Below are 16,857 nucleotides of genomic sequence, written 5' to 3' on the forward strand. Positions count from 1 at the left end.
AAGGAATGTGCCCAGTAGGTCTCCACCAGCGATAAATTGCATGTGCCCACATCTCCCTTGATACCCAGCTTTGTCTTTTTGGTTGTTTTCACTAATTAAATGAGTGTGTCTGTCTCATGTCATTTTTGTTACACCTTTTTTTTTAAAAAAAAAATTATTTATTTGGAATACAGTTACACGTAGAGAGAGATCGTCCATCTGCTGGTTCACTTCTCAAATGTCCACAATGGCCAGGGCTGGGCCAGGCTGAAGTCAGGAGCGTGGGACTCCAGCTGGGACTCCCACACACATGGGTGCAGGGGCCCAGGTACTTGGGCCATCTTCTACTGCCTTCCCAGGCTCATCCCTAGGGAGCTGGATCAGAAGCGGAGTAGCTGGGACTCAAACCAGCGCTCAGATACGGAATGCCAGCATCTCAGGCAGCAACTATACCCACTGCGCCACACCACCGGCCTCCTGATTTGTATGTTTTTAAAAGCCACTTAGTATTCCTTAGAGGCATTAATCATTTCTTTTGAGTCATGTTGCTAATTTGCTATGTGACTCTGTGTTTAATGTCTTCTCACTCATTTCTTAGGAATGATGGCTTTTCACAGCACTAATACCCGTTGTGTAGCCTTATACCTGATTTGCCAGGAGCTGGGCTTGTGAAGTCTATGCCTGTGCTGTTGGCACGGATTTCTAAATCTGATGTCTGGCATAACTCTGCCCGGGAGAAGGGTGACCTGGCCCTGAGGATTCAGAGCTGAGCATCGTGACATCTCGCTTCTGGTTTAATCTACCCTGGAACTGGCTGTGAAGCTCAGGCTTTTAGCACTTGCAGGCAAGCTTTCTCCAAAAGGGCTTTGCTTTACACTTTCTGAAGAAATAAAGTGGCGAGTGATTTAAAGAGCTTTAAGAAAGTAGGATTTCATCGTCAGGATTCATGTCCTGCTTTTTTCTGTTCACTAGAGCTTTTTCTGCTAAAATAAAATCCTGTTTTGAATAGGTAATTCACATGGTTCACAATGAAAAAAAAATACAATAAAAATAGGTTAGGAGCTGATGCTGTGGCACAGCAGGTTAAGCCACGGCCTGCGGGACTGGCGACCCATATGGGCACTGGGTCAAGTCCTGGCTGCCCCACTTCTGATCCAGCTCCCTGCTAATGGCCTGGGGAAAGCATCCTCCTTATCTCTGATTGCATTATGTTTGAAGTCCTGGGGTCCTGCCACCCATGTAGAAGACCATGAAGAAGCTCCTGGCTTCGGCCTGGCCCTTCAGTGCAGCCATCTGGGGATGAACCAGCAGATGGAAGATCTTGCTCTCTGTCTCCCCTTCTCTAACTCTGCCTTTCAAATAAATAAATATTTTTTTTTTTAAAAAAGAGAGAGGGAGAGACAGAAAGGTCTTCCATTTGCTGGCTCACTCCCCAAATGGCCACAATGGCCGAAGCTGGGCCGATCTGAAGCCAGGAGCTTCCTCCCAGTCTCCCAAGTGGGTACAGGGGCCCAAGCACTTGGATCATCCTCCACTGCCCTCCCAGGCCACCAGCAGAGAGCCAGATGAGAAGAGAAGCAGCCAGGACATGAATCAGCACCTGTACAGGATGCCCGCACCACAGACAGAGGCTTAGCTTACAACACCACAGTGCTGGCCCCCAGTAAATAAATCTTGGGAAAAAAAAGTTCAGTGAAAGGTTTTCTTCCTTCCTGCCCAGTTCCCACTCTGTCCTCGTAGTAAACTATGATTGTATGTTCTTCAGAATATTTTTGTACATACATAAACATGGAAACTTCCCTGTAGTCTAGCCCTATTTTACCTACATCATATGCTGTGCATGTTTCTTTGTGTCATGTTTTTTCACATAACTCTATCTCTGGGACCTAAGTTTTTGTAAAGCACTTCAGTCTCTTTGGACCTGCCTGGTGGTCCAGTGTACAAACTAATTAGGCCCCTAGAGATGGACATGTGGGTGGTTTTCAACCTGTCACCCTGTTACAGTGTAGCGCGTGTACTTCCGCTGAGTACAGGTTGTGGTCTGGTTCTGAGATGATTTATTTTTCGACCTGTAAGTAGACAGTATCTCTGCAGGTAGAATTGCTGGGCCCCGGTATCTACAGTTGTCATTTTGCTAGCTATTGCCAGACTGCCCTGGGCGTGTACCCATGTATTCCCCCATCACCAGTGTACATGAGCGCCTGCTGTTTCCGCTTCATCCTCCTTCTCTCTGACTGTACTGCATTTCAGAGAAGAAGTGCAACGGCTTTCGCTGCCCGAACGGCACCTGCATCCCCTCCACCAAGCACTGTGACGGCCTGCACGATTGCTCGGACGGCTCCGACGAGCAGCACTGCGGTGAGTCTGCTCCCAGCCCTGGGTGCGCCGGGGCCCTGCTGGTTGTGAGTGAACAGCAGTATATTAGGCTAACTCTCTCCAGTTCCAGGTTGAGCCCCGAGTTCCCGGCCAGGGCTCCTGGGGGCTGATCATGGCTGGGAGACGTGGTTTGGGCAGAGCAGGTGGTGGGGGACAGGCGGGTGTGACTGCGGGATTATTTGACACCTTGGTGAGTGTTCTTGTGTACTTGCTGTGTGTCCTGGGAGTTGACCAGCTGCTCGGACTGGAAGGCGTCCCCTGCCCGCCAGGTTTTGCTGGTGCTGCCAAGTGCCACTCAAGAAGGCGGGGGGGGGGGGGAGGGGAGGTGACTTCTTGATCCCGTTTTCTTTGGATCCAGAATGAGTGTCTTGGATGTACATCCACGTCACCCAGGGAGCTTGAAGGGCCGCTGTTGCCCAGGAGTCTGAGTGAGTCAGCTCGAGTGCCCTTGGGCGTTGGGAGTGTGTCCAGTGCTCCAGGATGACAGTGACTTTACTGGTGCAGGGGTGGTGAACTGACCTGTGGGTGCAACCCAGCCCGTAACCAGCTCTGAGCTGCAGTGGGCTCGCTTCTGATGGCAGGATCTGCCGGCTCTGTGCCTGGCCTGCCTGGCGGCCCGCGTGCTCTCATGGTGGAGTGGAATAGTTCCGAGGCTGTGCTCTCTGGTTGTGTTAGTTGGGGTTCTCCAGAGAAAGAGAGCCAAGTGTGTGTGTGTGTGTGTGTGTGTGAGAGAGAGAGAGAGACAGACAGACAGACAGACAGAGACAGAGAGACTGTGACTCACGATTATGGAGCTGGCAGGTGCAAACTCGGCTGGTGAGTCAGCAGGCTGGAGATCCAGGGATAAGGTCAAGGTTCAAGTCTGAAGACGGTCAGGCTGGACACTCAGGAGGGAGCCGTTCTGACCCCAGGGTTGTCATCTTCCTGCTGTGCCTTCACCCGGCCTTTTCTCTGCACGTGCATCCCGAGTGTGTCTTCCCTTCCTATGAGGACACCAGTCCTGTTGGATTAGGGCCTCCCCCTTGTGACCTCATTTATCCCTCATGAGCTCCTTAACATCCGTACCCCAAGTACAGTCACATTAGGGGTTAGGGCTTCAGCAGGTGAATTTCGGGGAGACGCAGTTCTATCCACAGCACGGGTCCCTTACAGGAAAGGGTTTATCAGAGGGCCAGTGTCATGTCGGTAGTGATTGGGGTCATGGGCTTTGGTATGGGGCAGCTGTGAATTTCAGTCTTGACTTCACCCTCCCCCTCTGCTGTGTGCTCTTGGATAACCGTTGAAGGCGTCATTTTCTGTTTTCTCACTCGGAACACAGGGACACTGGGGGCTCTGATGAGAGAGTCCAACCATGCGCTTCTCATCCCGGGCCTCAGCTCTGGGCTTGGCTGCCATGCGAGCGCTCACAGCCCTCTCCCCTCTCCTGCCCCCTTGCAGAGCCCCTGTGTACACGGTTCATGGACTTCGTGTGTAAGAACCGCCAGCAGTGCCTCTTCCACTCCATGGTGTGCGATGGGATCATCCAGTGCCGTGACGGCTCCGACGAGGACCCAGCCTTTGCAGGATGCTGTGAGTGGGGCGGGTGTGTTGGGGGGGCTCACCCACGGTCACGGCCATTTGGCTGCCGTCAGGTTGCAGGTCTCGATTGAACGGCTGAGCCCACCTTATCTACGACAGACCTAACTTGGTTGCTGAGACGTACTGCCTCTTCATTGGTAGTGTTTGGGGAAGGTGGAGAAGGACCAAGGCCTTGGCTTACATGTCACTGATGCAAGAGGCCTTCTTGCTAGTACTATAGTAAATACGCCGCCCCCCATGCACGAGACCCCCCTTCCCAATGGTCCTCCAGTGCTTATTTCACTGTCAGCCTCCCCCGCCAGACGTGAGCCTCACAGGAGCAGGGCTTCATGGAGTTCATGGCCGTGGCCCTGTTTCGGAAACACTGCTAGCAGGAGTGTGGAGTTGCCTCCTGAGGCTGCCACAGCAAGACACAGCACAGGCCTGTCCTTTCTGCCGGTTCTGGAGGCTGCAAGCCCACAATCAAGGCATCGACAGGGCTGACTCCCTCTTGGCCTGCGCATGGCCGCCTCTCCCTGTGTCCACCCACGGGCTCTTCTCCACACTTGTCTGTGTCCGGCTTTCCTCTCCCATCAGTCAGATTAGATTACAGCCCATTGTGATGGCCTCATTTTAACTTTAATCTCCTCTTGAAAGACCTTGTCTCTAAGCTAAGCCACGTTCCTGAAGTCCTGGGGTTAGGACTTCAACGGCAGAGTCTGGGGAGAGGGGTGGAGATCTGTGGACTGGATCACTTAGCACCCGTGGGCTCCGTGCTGCAACGCTTGGCTTTTGCTTTGAGGAGTCTTTCAGCCAGGCGACCTCTGAGCAGGGGACATTTGCACATCCCCCTCGCTATGGAGCAGCCCCGTCTCTAGCAGGGCCAGAAGCTGTCTGGCCTGACAGGTGTCTGTTCCCTGTGTAGCCCGAGACCCCGAGTTCCACAAGGTGTGCGATGAGTTCGGCTTCCAGTGTCAGAACGGCGTGTGCATCAGCTTGATCTGGAAGTGCGACGGGATGGATGACTGCGGGGACTACTCCGACGAGGCCAACTGTGGTAAGGAGCGCCCAGATCCGCGTCCTCCTGTCCCAGGCTGCAGGGACAGTGACACCGGCAGTTAGGGGCGCCAGCCGGCGCTCCCCTGAGCAGGTGTGGCCTGCTTTCCTCAGCAGCAGTGGCTGCCAGCCCCTGTGTTCCCACAGGAGGGCCTGAGTCATGAAGTGGGAGCCTGGTGCCCACAGGTGCTAAGCAAGGGCTTTTCCCGTCTCCTCCTCTTTGCTCAGTTGGGAAGACATCATGGGTAGGAGCCGCAGTGGGGAAAGAATCCTGGGAAATGTGATGGAGGGTGCCCTTTCCCCACCAGAAGCCAGAGTGCCCTGTTGGAGAGCTGTTGGCACCATCAGATTGTCATCAGCAGTTAGGGCGTCCCTCTGATAAAATGTCACAGTTAAAACTCACGTGATCACTCTCAGGATGTTGAAGCATAGGTCAGAATGAACGGGCGGTTGGGGCCTTTTGGACTTTGTGGGTGTATTTTTGATGCCCACGGTCCGTGAGGCTGCCTTGGGGAAGGTGCTGCAGGTCGTCCTGGGCCCTGGGTCCTGAGCAGGACACATACCGCTGCAGCTTTGTGTTCGGGCTGGTGCAGGGCAGATGACTGATTGTGTGCTCGATCTCCCCAGAAAACCCCACAGAAGCCCCCAACTGCTCCCGCTACTTCCAGTTCCGGTGTGACAATGGCCACTGCATCCCCAACAGGTGGAAGTGTGACAGGGAGAATGACTGTGGGGACTGGTCCGACGAGAAGGACTGTGGAGGTAAGAGGCATCAGCGTGTGTGCTGGGCCAGCGGATGGCAGGCTGGCGAAGCCAGGGCACAGCAGGGCAGTCCCTCCTCTGTCCCCATAAAGTCCTACCTTGTCTCTGTAGTATCTAGCTCATTCCATATGGTCTTGGATTTGGGGGCAGGTGATCCTGTGGGTTTTTTTTCCCATCTACCTTCCCCATTTTTAAGTCAGTGTTGGTTTCTTCCATTTCTAAGGTTATTCATTCCACTTTTTTTTTTTTTCCAAAAAAATTTATTTGAAAGTCAGAGTTACAGAGAGAGAAGGAAATCCAGAGAGAGCTTTTTTATCTGCTGGTTCACTCCTCAAGTGACCACAACACCTGGGGCTGGGCCAGGCCAAAGCCAGGAGCCAGGAGCTTCTTCTGGATCTCCTACATGGGTGCAGAGGCCCAAACACTTGCATTGTCCGTTGCTTACCCAGACCATCAGCAGGGAGCTGGATTGGAAGTAGAGCAGCTGAGACTCAAACTGTTGCCTCTATGGGAGGCCAGCACTGCAGACTGTGGCTTAACCTGCTTACACCCCAACTCATTCCATATTTTGCAGGCACGATGATAAGTCTAGAACCTTGCAGGCTGGCAGCATCTGTATCTCCTCAGAGCATGTTAGAAATGCAGAGTTTCTGACCCTGCCCACACCCACCGAGTCAGAATCTGCAGTATAGCAAGGTGCCCAGGCCCTGGATCTGCCCTGATACATTTCAGAAGCACCAATGTGCTTGTCTCTTTCCTTTTTAGCATTCTTATCTCCAAACCAGGTTTTGGGGTAGATGGGATTGAATTAACCAGAACGGTGTTTGACCTCAATAGGAATTCTCTTAGCCACCACGTGACTTCCAGCAGCCGTCTCAAATTCCTTCAGAAGTAAATCTGTTTTAATATTAGGCAGGGGTGGGTGTTGGCTTAGTGGTTAAGATGTCCAAGTCTCCTGGTTGGATACCCACCTCCAGCTCCTGACCCCAGCTTCCTGAAAGTGCACAGTGCACACCCTGGGAGGCAGCGGTGACGGCACACAGAACTGGGCTCCTGCCACTCACCTGGGAGCCCTGGACTGTGTTCCCGGCTCCTGGCTTTAATCCTAACCCGGCCCTGTTGCAGGTGGTTGGGGAGTAAGCCAGCTAATGCTAGCTTTACCCTCTGTTGCTGCCTCTTAAAATAAAAACGAAATGAGAAATTACTAGCCCAAGTCAATCACAACACGTGCAGCGAGCTGGCTCCCTCCAAGGGCAGCTCAGGATGTACGCTACACGGCATTGTTGATGATTGTTAATGAGCCACTGTGCTGAGCTGTGCCCCTCTCTGGCCTCCCTTGGCTGGTGCACTAGGCCACCCTGCGGATCCTATTTGGCCTGAGGTCAGCTTATAACCCTCTGGGTTTCCTTGCTTGGTTTTTTCCTCAGATTCACATGTACTTCCGTCTACGACTCCTGCACCCTCCACGTGTCTGCCCAATTACTACCGCTGCGGCGGGGGGGCCTGCGTGATAGACACGTGGGTTTGTGACGGGTACCGAGATTGCGCAGATGGATCCGACGAGGAAGCCTGCCCCTCGCTCCGTGAGTCCTGACCCTGGCCCTGTCCTGTGGCGTCTGCTGTTTTAGGAGGGACCTGCTGGGGGTCTGCCCCGGGGCACAGCCTCATTGGCCCATCTGTGGCCAGGCTCCCTCTCACCAGCCGTGCACCTGCAGGGCAGGGAGACTCCCAGCACCGCTGTTTGCATTCCAGACTCAAAGGGAGTATCTTGTCTGTGACTGCCCTGCAGTCCTCCTGCAAGCTCAGGCGGGGCCACCCTGCTTCTCGCCCTGCTGCAGTTGAGCCGCCTTTGCTTCCTTCTCAGTGGGAAATTACAGTTGGAATGATGGACAGGTGTGTGTGTATGAAAGAGAGAAACTCTGGAGAGGCCCATGTTCCTGCTTGATTGGCATAGGGCCTGTCCTACTAAAAAAAAGGGTGAGCACTGCCATCTAGTGGCTGAGCACAGAGGTGGCTTGGAGGGCAGTGCGGCAAGCACGCTGCTCCAGGCCGAGGTAAGGTGTGAAACCTGAATGGCACCGCGTCTCAGCTGCAGACTGAACAGAGGTGAGGATGCTGCGTTCTCTCAAACAGGAGTCTGTGTCACACTCACTTGGAGCAGGAGAGTGTGCCCAAGTCCCTTCCCTAGAAAGCTTCTTGGTCACCTGCCCGATTTTCCTCTTTTGTGACTGTTCACCCCTTGGCCTTCTGTTTACCATCATCAGTGGTCTCTCTCATCTGGAAGATCACTGCTTGCCTTTAATTCCCATTTCCAAAGCCCGGTGTGAGCTGAGCCCTCCTGGGCTCCCCTTGCTCTTGTGTCTGCCACGCTGGGCTCTTCACGCACGCCAGACAGACTGGCTTTTAGCGCACCTGCTGTGTGCTTGCAGCACGGTTTTTGTCCTCAGAAGCTCTTGTGTCTTCAGCCCTGTGCTCCTCCTCTCCCTGTGTGTGAAGCTCGCCATCCATCAGGGCAAAAGGAAACATGGGCTCTAGGGCAGAAGACACACTGATAAGTCATCGCTGTCTCCAAAACTAAAGGACCACCCAGAACGGAAGCACCTGGGGTGTTCATAGAAATGAGAGTTTCTGAGTGGCACCCAGGAGATCCCCATAAGACTCGCCGTTCTCCTGAAGTTTGAGGTTTCTGCTTTGAACAAGTAGACCACAACTCTCTCTCGGAAGTCCTGCCTCCCGGGAGCTTCCGTCACCTCCTGTAGCCCATGTGTGTCTCTCCCTGTCTTCCATGACCTTCCTGACTGTCCTTTTGATGAATAACTGAGATTGGCCACTTATTACTCCCTGATCATTTCACGGATCTTTTCTTTGCACAATTGTGTGGATTTCCTGTTTGGCGGTCACACTGTGCAGTGCTTTGAATCTTCAGTTGTAACTGCCACAATAATGGGCAAGTAGCCGGTGCCCAGAAACGCTTTCTGCTCCTGTTGGTTGCCTCCTTTGTCTGAGTGGAGCACGCCCTTTGACAGCTTTGTCAGATGACTCTGATGACGCCTGGTGACAGCCTTGCAGCACGCTTGTCTCCTGAGCTTCGGTGCTGGGATTTGTACCCATGACCCTGTGCTGGGGACTCACTTGGCTGCTGAGAGTTGCTTACCATCATCTTAGGAACTCGCATTCCCTCGCTCTTGGATTAGAGCTCTGTTTTCTGTATCTCAGTTCACTCATTCATTCGTCTCTTCCTTCCTTCCTTTTTTTAAATTCAGTCTCATAATTTGGTAAAGCGCATTTTCTAGAAAGTTCCTGAAAACACTGTATGGGGAAATATAGTTAAGAGGTAACTAATATGCAGGTGTTTTTGTGCTGCCTTCAGATTTCCTTGGCACTCGGGCTGGAGTGCTGGTCGTAGATGGTTTCCCTCTAGAATCCTGAAGGCCGTGCCGCTGTGGTCGGGCAGCCTTTGGGAGGCGCACCGCCGTGGTGATCTGATCTCCTGTGTGGAACCTGGGAGCTTGCGGAGTCCTCCTTTAGGCTCCCGGGTTTTGAAATTCCTGTACCATTGCTTTCCGTCCAGTGCGGTGGCCACTCAGAGGCGCTTGTATTCTGGACCCTGCTGTATTTTAGTTTGAGGAGTTTGCTTGAATTATTTCATTAGTAGAATGTATGCTCCCCGCTCCCCGCTCCCCGCTCCCATTTTCTCTTTCTGGAACTCAACATTCATATATTGGCTCTCCTGATCTGGTCCTGTTACTCTGTTTAAAAAAAAATTTTTTTTCTATTTGAAAAAAATGTATCTGTATTTCCCACTTTGGGGGACATTTGCTTAACTTAATCTTCCTACTCTTCCTCTGGGATTTTCGTGTCTGTTATCATGGCTTTCATTTTAAGAGCTTTTCAGTTTTATAGTATCCTGTCATTCACAAATAAATACACGGGCTTTTGTTTTGAGTGTATTAGAAATGTTTCTGAAGTTCACTTTTGCAAAGTCTGTATTTTTTCCAAATGGCTTCTTTCTGGGGGTGAAGTGGGGCTGTGTTGTGGGTTCCTACCAGGGACTCACTCGGCTCAGCGGTTCTGGGTGTACAGCTGAGCTCTGCACAGGAACCTGAAATCCGGTAACTGTGGGGTTTATGGCTGAGGCTGATCAGTGTCCCTGGAGGAGATTCCTACCATCTCCTGCCTGGACAGTGAAGGGCTCACTGGTGGGCTTCTCGGGGACAGGGCCGTGGAGTTCTTACTAACAGCTCTCCGTGTATCTCTTATGGTCTCGCTCTGCCTGCCCAACAACTCATCTTCTTACCCTGTCCAAGGAACAGGGTCCGTCTTCCGTTGGGAGGGTGGGCAAGGTGCTGGTTTCACGGCGCTGGTAGGAGACGGGGAAGTAGCTGCTGCTTCAGCAGCTTTCTCCCCATCCCCTTGTTTTCATTGGCTCCTTCACGCGCAGCGAAGAGGGAGCAGTTTCTGGGCATTGTGCAGATTGCGCGGCTTGTTCTCTGGCAGCGTGGGGTGGGACACAGCCCTTGCCGACTCTGCCATCGCTGAACGCCATCTCCCCACTTTTCAGATCCCCAGGTTTTGTGGCTCTTGTCTCCTTTCCTGTAACTCATACTCTGGTGCTTTAAAACCAAGCTCTTGACCATGGCTTTGGTGGAGTCCTGCCCAGGAGGGAGCAAAACTCGGTGTGTGCGTTCAGTCTGCCGTCTTTACCCAGAGCTCGCCTGTGTCTTTCGGTCCCTGGTGCGGTTCCCAAAGCACTGTCCTCTGCTAACACATGGGTTGGTTACTGTTCCAGGCCAGCTCCCTCCATACTAAACACGAATTTTTTTTCTCTCTCTAGCCAATGTCACTGCCACCTCCTCCCCCTCCCAGCCTGGACGATGCGACCGATTTGAGTTTGAGTGCCACCAGCCAAAGAAGTGCATCCCTAACTGGAGACGCTGTGACGGCCATCAAGACTGCCAGGATGGCCAGGACGAGGCCAACTGCCGTGAGTAGCCAGGGAGCCCCTCACCCCAGGGCGCATTCCAGAGAGCGTGGTACCCCACGTGAGCGAGCCCGCACTTGTGTGTCGCCGTGTTTATCACCGTATTCTACGCAAGGGCACCTGGCATATGTCATTATGATCACCTTCTTTTTAACGTGCTGGCTGGGTGTGGCATGCCAGGAGCATGTCCAGGAGACATACCTTCCCGATGACTGGGAGGGACACGTTTGAATTAACCCAAAAAATCATCACCTTCTGTGTGTGTGTGTGTCGTTCGTCCTTTTGGAAGTATTTAGTGAGCACCTAGCCAGGCATAGAGACCGTGTTTTTGGAGGGGTCACCTCCAGCACCCCATTAAGAAAGTTCAGTCTCGGCCTCTAGGGTGCTTCTTGTTTGTAGGGAACTGAACTAGTGAGAAGGCAGGCTGGGCCCTGTGCAAGATGGGGCCTGCACTGTGTGCATTTGGAGTGAGCAGTTTTCCAATCTCTCGGGTCTGGATGCCTGTTCTCCAGGTGAATCCAGGGGTGTAATCTTTGGCGTAGAAGTTGGGAGGGAGGCACTGACTGGGGTCCGCAGGGTCAGTTCCCTGGGGGTGCCCTGCTGAGTGACCCTCAGGAGCCAGTGGGTGCAGGCATGTGACCCGGAGGTTGTGCATTTGACCCTCTTGCCCTTTGGTCTGTGGCCTGCCCAGTACTGCTAGGGCAGCCTGGGGAGGGTGTGGCCGGAACAGCAGAGCATGCTCTCCTGGTGGACGGCTGTACTCATGTGGGACTCCCTGCAGGGTGGGGGTCTCCCCTGCATGCGGTCACCTAGGACTGCGGACGTCCTAGCCGCTCACACAGCCTGCACTGTCAGAGGGCTTCCTTGTGCGCGTCCGCCTTCTGCCATGGTGAATGTAGAAGGAGGGTGGCCAGGCCTCTGTCTCCTCCCCACTCAGCGCCCCCTCCAGCCCCACCCCAGGCAGCAAGTGCATCGATGCCTCTTCTTTGGTCCCTGTTCTGGTCCCACTGCTTTCTCTTAAAGTAAAGGCTCTGCTAAACCAATGAAAAACGAGCCTCAAGTGAAACCTATCAAACCTTCCCACCGAGAGATGGAATAGGGTCAAGGCAGGGGGTAGCCGTCCCAGAATCCTTGCAATTCAACCAGTACAGAATGTAGGTGACATAGAGGGATTGCATGGGAGGTGCTCACAAAGCATGTAAATTTGGTGATTTCATCTCAAACTCCAGAAACACTGGGGGAGGGGAGGTGCTTTGAATCCACACTTTAAAAAAAAGTGCTTTGTCCGATTCTTAGCATCAGAAAAGGTTGGCAGATTTCACCCACTGAGGCTCAGAGAGAAAGGGAAGAGGGTTGACTGTCCCTTCTCTGTAGCTTTGTTCTCGCCATGGGACTGACTGGGGTCCCCCCAGGGAGTCCAGTGAAGGGGAAAGGCTGTGTGTCAACACCTTCAGTCAGATGGGACAAGTACTTGCTGGTCACATGGGATGTGGCTGGCGTCATTCAGGTTGCTGGGCTCAGCAGCTGTGATGGAGCGTGCTGGAGGCAATAGTTAGCGTTTATCCAAGGAACTGACGCGGTGCAGAGATGGACCTGACTGTCTTGCTGGAAAGGCAGGTGCAAGTGGGGAAGGGCATCCCAGATGACGCTGCCTGGGGGGTTTTAATGGAGAAGGGCAGGGCAAGGTGGCGGATGCTGGGCCTCCTAGGCACAGCCGGCAGTATGCCCCGGACACGTGGGTCTGCAGAGGTCTGTAGAGGGGCCGGGTGGGTGCAGAGAAGCAGGTAGGGCACTTGGGTAAGAAGGCCCTGCTTGGATTTGATCCTCCTGATCAGTGAACATCTTAGGAAGGAGTGTTTATATTTCCCGTCACTGGGACTTGAGTCCAAGAAGGGGGAAGTGAGGCTGGCGGTCAGGTGCCAGTTAGAAGGTAGATGCACTGGGCCTATGAAGGAGAAGGAAGAGAGGCTTCTTGGTGTGTTGGAGGTCACGTTGACAGCTGTCTGTGACTCCTGGGCTGTGGGGGTTTTGGTCTGGAACCTCCAGGTGAATGCTGGTGCTGCTGGCTGAGGTGGCAGTGCTGAGGCTGGGGCTGTGCAGGTTGCCCGGGGTGTGGCGAGGGATGATACTCCGTACATTGACTGCTTGTAGAGTCCAAGACGGTGTGAGCCCCCCTGGTAGAGGATGGAAAAGGTGGGTCAGAAACTGCAAGAGGCATTTTATCCTTTTGCATTTGCAATGTCAGCTCTGTTCCTGGTGGTCTTTTCCACTCAGACTCTGCCTGTTGTCACACTTTCCTGATCCTATATAGTGATCTCTATAGTTTTGGATTTTGGAGAAAATTTTCAGTACATCCTTTAGGTCTTGTTATGCTCTGATTTGAGAGAGAAGAGTCGTTTTGGCCAAGTCCTTAACTTGAGGTATGAACTCGCCTATTTTCCCCGTATATAGATTTTGCCACTAATGTGTTCTTTTGCTATGGGGGTCAGAGGGCCCCCATCGTTTATGCCTCCTGTTATCTCCATAAATGTCCCTTCTGGTGTTGTCTTGGCTGTCAGGACGATGCTTCCTTCGTCCAGGAGGCAAGGAATTTATGTTGCTGCTGTGAGTCTTTTTTTCAAGAAATAATCTTGGAATCTTTGCCTTTCTTCGGTTTCCCAGCTAAGGTGATGTCTTTGTTGCTGCTGTTTTGTTTGCTTATTTTGTAGTTTAGGAAAATGATAAGGAATCTCTTACTGCCGAGCCCCTGCTGTCTGAAATCGGGGCGGGAGAAGACACAGGGGTGCTCTTGAGAGGCCTTCCTTTCTTGGAGCCACTTACTGTGATGCAGAACTCAGGAGCCGAGGAGATGCAGGTGATCTGGTGTCTTCTGATACTTGCATGTAAATCCATATAAATGCATGAACCAAGTTGAGTGAGGCATATTTTTATTCCTTGGTAAACACTGTCAGATGATAGCCCTGTCTTTGTTCTTTGTCAGTTCTAGAATTTGCAAGGCTGAGATTAGGAATTTGTTTTCAAAAGAGTAAAAGTTCCGTTTGCATTTTTGCGTGTTTCGGGTTTGCTGATGGAGTTTGTCTTCGACAGCATTGATTTTCCCGCCCTGTCGGTTTCTGCGCTGATTCCTCGGCGTCCAGCAGCTGTGGCACAGGGCGCTGCCTTCTCCGTCTGTTCCTTACATGTCCCTCATCATCATGCCGCCTGCTGGCCTTTCCCCTCCTTTTGGCTGTTTGATTTTCCTCCTGGCTGTATCACGCGTGATCTTTAGACTGCTTCTGCGATTCTGCTGCTGTTGGGTTTTCTGACGCTTTGACAGTGGTCCTACCTTGTTTAAATGTCAGTCATGGCTCAGATGAAAACCTGGGAAGTGTTCTTGTCAGAGGTGCAGCACAGTACCAGGTTGACCAGATAGCTTCTTTTCTGGTGAACTCATCAGGATTCACAAAAGGAAATGAACATTGGATGATGGATTTTTATGTGCATTAATTACTCTCCCTGAATTCTCAAAGTAGCTTGTGATTTTGGTATTGTTTCCATATTAAAGAAGGGAAAGGTAGGGTTCAAGGAGGATCTGCTGGAGTGTATTTATCTAGGTTTCTTTTGTACCAAGTTGGGATCTTTCATCATGCTGTGTTGTATGGTGTATCAGGAAAGAACACACAAAACGGCTCACTAGGCTAATCCTCTGCCTGCGGCGCCAGCACTCCGGGTTCTAGTCCTGGTTGGGGCGCTGGATTCTGTCCCGGTTGCTCCTCTTCCAGTCTAGCTCTCTGCTGTGGCCCAGGAGTGCAGTGGAGGATGGCTCAAGTGCTTGGGCCCTGCACCCGCATGGGAGACCAAGAGGCAGCACCTGGCTTCTGGCTTCAGATCAGCACAGCGCACCAGCTGCAGCAGCCATTTGGGGGATGAACCAACGGAAGGAAGACCTTTCTCTCTGTCTCTCTCTATGTCTAACTTTTCCTGTCAAAAACAAAAATAGAGATTAGTGTAGAATTCTAGACTTATGTGAAAGAGTGAGCAAAGGAGCAGTGGTGGTGGGGGCGCTTTGGGGTATTAAAACAGTAGGGCAGGTGACCCCAAACTCTCCAAAGTAATCGTGGGAACATCCGAGCCAGGAGAGCAAGGACGTAGTAAGATGAACATGGAAAGTCATTAACAAAGAGGAAAAGAAGTCAGGCTTCTCCCTCGTTCATTCATTAATTGGCGTTTTTTAAATCAGTGTTTTCAGCCCATCAAGCCTGTTTTATACAACAAGGATGTTGCTTACTTAAGGGTCTTTAAGTCAAGATGCGTATATATCCACAATTTTCCTCAGCCTATTGATCTGATAACCTTATTAAAAAAAATCAAATGAGGTTGGCATGGTGTGGTTCTCCTTAGAGACGCTGGCCCCTGGAGGCCACAGCATTCTGTCCGAAGTGGCCGTCACTCATCACGTTTTTAATAGCTCAGGAATTTTCAGAGATTAATAACAACTTTATTCCCACATTATCAAACCTATCTTTTCCTGCTTTTTAAAATTTTGAGATGTTTCATAAAGAAACCTCAAGCTTCTCCCGCTGTACTCCTCAGCTGTTGTTTGATTTTTTTTCTTTTTAGCACATTCTTACCTAGTGGGGATGCATCTCTTTAAAAACAAAAGATTTATTTATTGGAAAGGCAGAGTTAGAGACGGAGCTAGAGAGACCACGCATCTACTGGTTCACTCCCCAAACGGCTGCAAGTGCCGGGGCTGGGGCAGGCTGAAACGAGGAGCAAGGAGCTCCATCTGGATCTCCCATGTGGGTGCAGCAGCCCAAGCACTTGGGCCGTCTGCTGCTGCTTTCCTGGGGAGAGCTGGATGGGAAGTGGAGCAGCTGGGACTTGACTGGCACTCATATGGGATGCTGGTACTGTAGATGGCAACTTAACATTAATGCCATACCACAATGCTGCCCCCCAACCCCGGTAGATCCCAGTGTGGGGATCTTGGTGTTTTTCAAAATAGTCCCCCTTGGAGCGGAGAGACCTTCTTTGACCGTCCTACATAAATGCCATAACTCACCCATGTGTCCCCTTACTGTTAGTCTTTTTTATGTTCCCTTCTAGCTGGTTCTGTGATCTGAAATGTCACGTTTGCTTGCTTGCTTGTGATTTCCGTCCATGAGAGATAAGGACTACAAGGGCAGGTCTCTTGTTCTCACACATCACCGTATTCTTCGTGTCTGGAACAGGACCTGATTCATGGTGGAACCTCCAGGAATGTTCTAGCTTGGATGGATAAATTCCACCTTGACCTTCTGAGACTATCACGACAGTGGTTCTAACCGTCTGTAAATACTCAAGTGTGCTTTTATTTGTAATGGAGTCCATCACTCCCTACCTCCCCAAGGCAAACCAGTTTCAGCTCAGCATGTAAAACAATTTGGCACTAGAATGATTGTTCTGGAGATGGGGGAGTATCGTGTGTAGAAGGCCTCGTAAGTGGTATTGATAGTTCCTGTCTGCCACTGAATATTGCTGTTAACAGGGCTCTTTTCTACAAGCGCTGGACTGAAGGGTGTGCCTCCATCCTGGAGATGAAGGCAGGTTGGTCTTCATTCTTCTTTTGCGTGGCAGTTCCTCAGTTGAGAAAGATTGGTAGAGCATTCTGCCCGCCCTCTCACTGCCCCCTCCCCGGTCCTTGTATCTCGCTGTCTCCTGGGAAATAACCCTGAATCCTTTACCCCTTCCTCTTGGCCATCCTGGGGAAGGGAGATCAGTGTGGCCTGAGTCTTCTTCGGGAGAACGACCTTGACCGTTTCCTCTACCCACATCTCCAAGTGTGGCTCTCATCAGGAGATGCAATGCTTCAGGTAGAAAACAGGATAGGGGCCGGCACCGTGGTATAGCCGGCAAAGCCACCGCCTGCAGTGCCGGCATCCCATATGGGCGCCGGTTTGAGTCCCAGCTGCTCCACTTCCTATCCAGCTCTCTGCTGTGTCCTGGGAAAGCAGTGGAAGATGGCCCAAGTCCTTGGGCCTCTGCACCCGTGTGGGAGACCCCGAAGAAGCTCTTGGCTTCAGATCGGAGCAGCTCTGGCTGTTGTGGCCCTTTGGGGAGTGAACCAGTAGATGGAAGGCTTCTCTCTCTCTGCTTCTGCCTGTATAACTCTGCCTTTCAAATAA

At 52.0% G+C, this 16,857-nt stretch overlaps 1 protein-coding gene across 3 annotated transcripts in view; it reads left to right on the forward strand.

Annotated features, from left to right (window-relative positions):
• SORL1 (sortilin related receptor 1) overlaps positions 1-16,857 on the forward strand; it is a 176,073-nt gene that overhangs the window by 124,177 nt on the left and 35,039 nt on the right. For all 3 annotated transcript variants that reach the window (NM_001082664.1, XM_008258525.4, XM_008258528.4), the window contains 6 exon segments: positions 2,230-2,337; positions 3,793-3,924; positions 4,838-4,969; positions 5,596-5,730; positions 7,158-7,313; positions 10,565-10,714. In NM_001082664.1, coding sequence (NP_001076133.1) covers positions 2,230-2,337; positions 3,793-3,924; positions 4,838-4,969; positions 5,596-5,730; positions 7,158-7,313; positions 10,565-10,714 — 813 coding nt within the window.

Source organism: Oryctolagus cuniculus, chromosome 1 (assembly GCF_964237555.1).
Source record: "Oryctolagus cuniculus chromosome 1, mOryCun1.1, whole genome shotgun sequence".
NCBI classification, from domain to species: Eukaryota; Metazoa; Chordata; class Mammalia; order Lagomorpha; family Leporidae; genus Oryctolagus; species Oryctolagus cuniculus.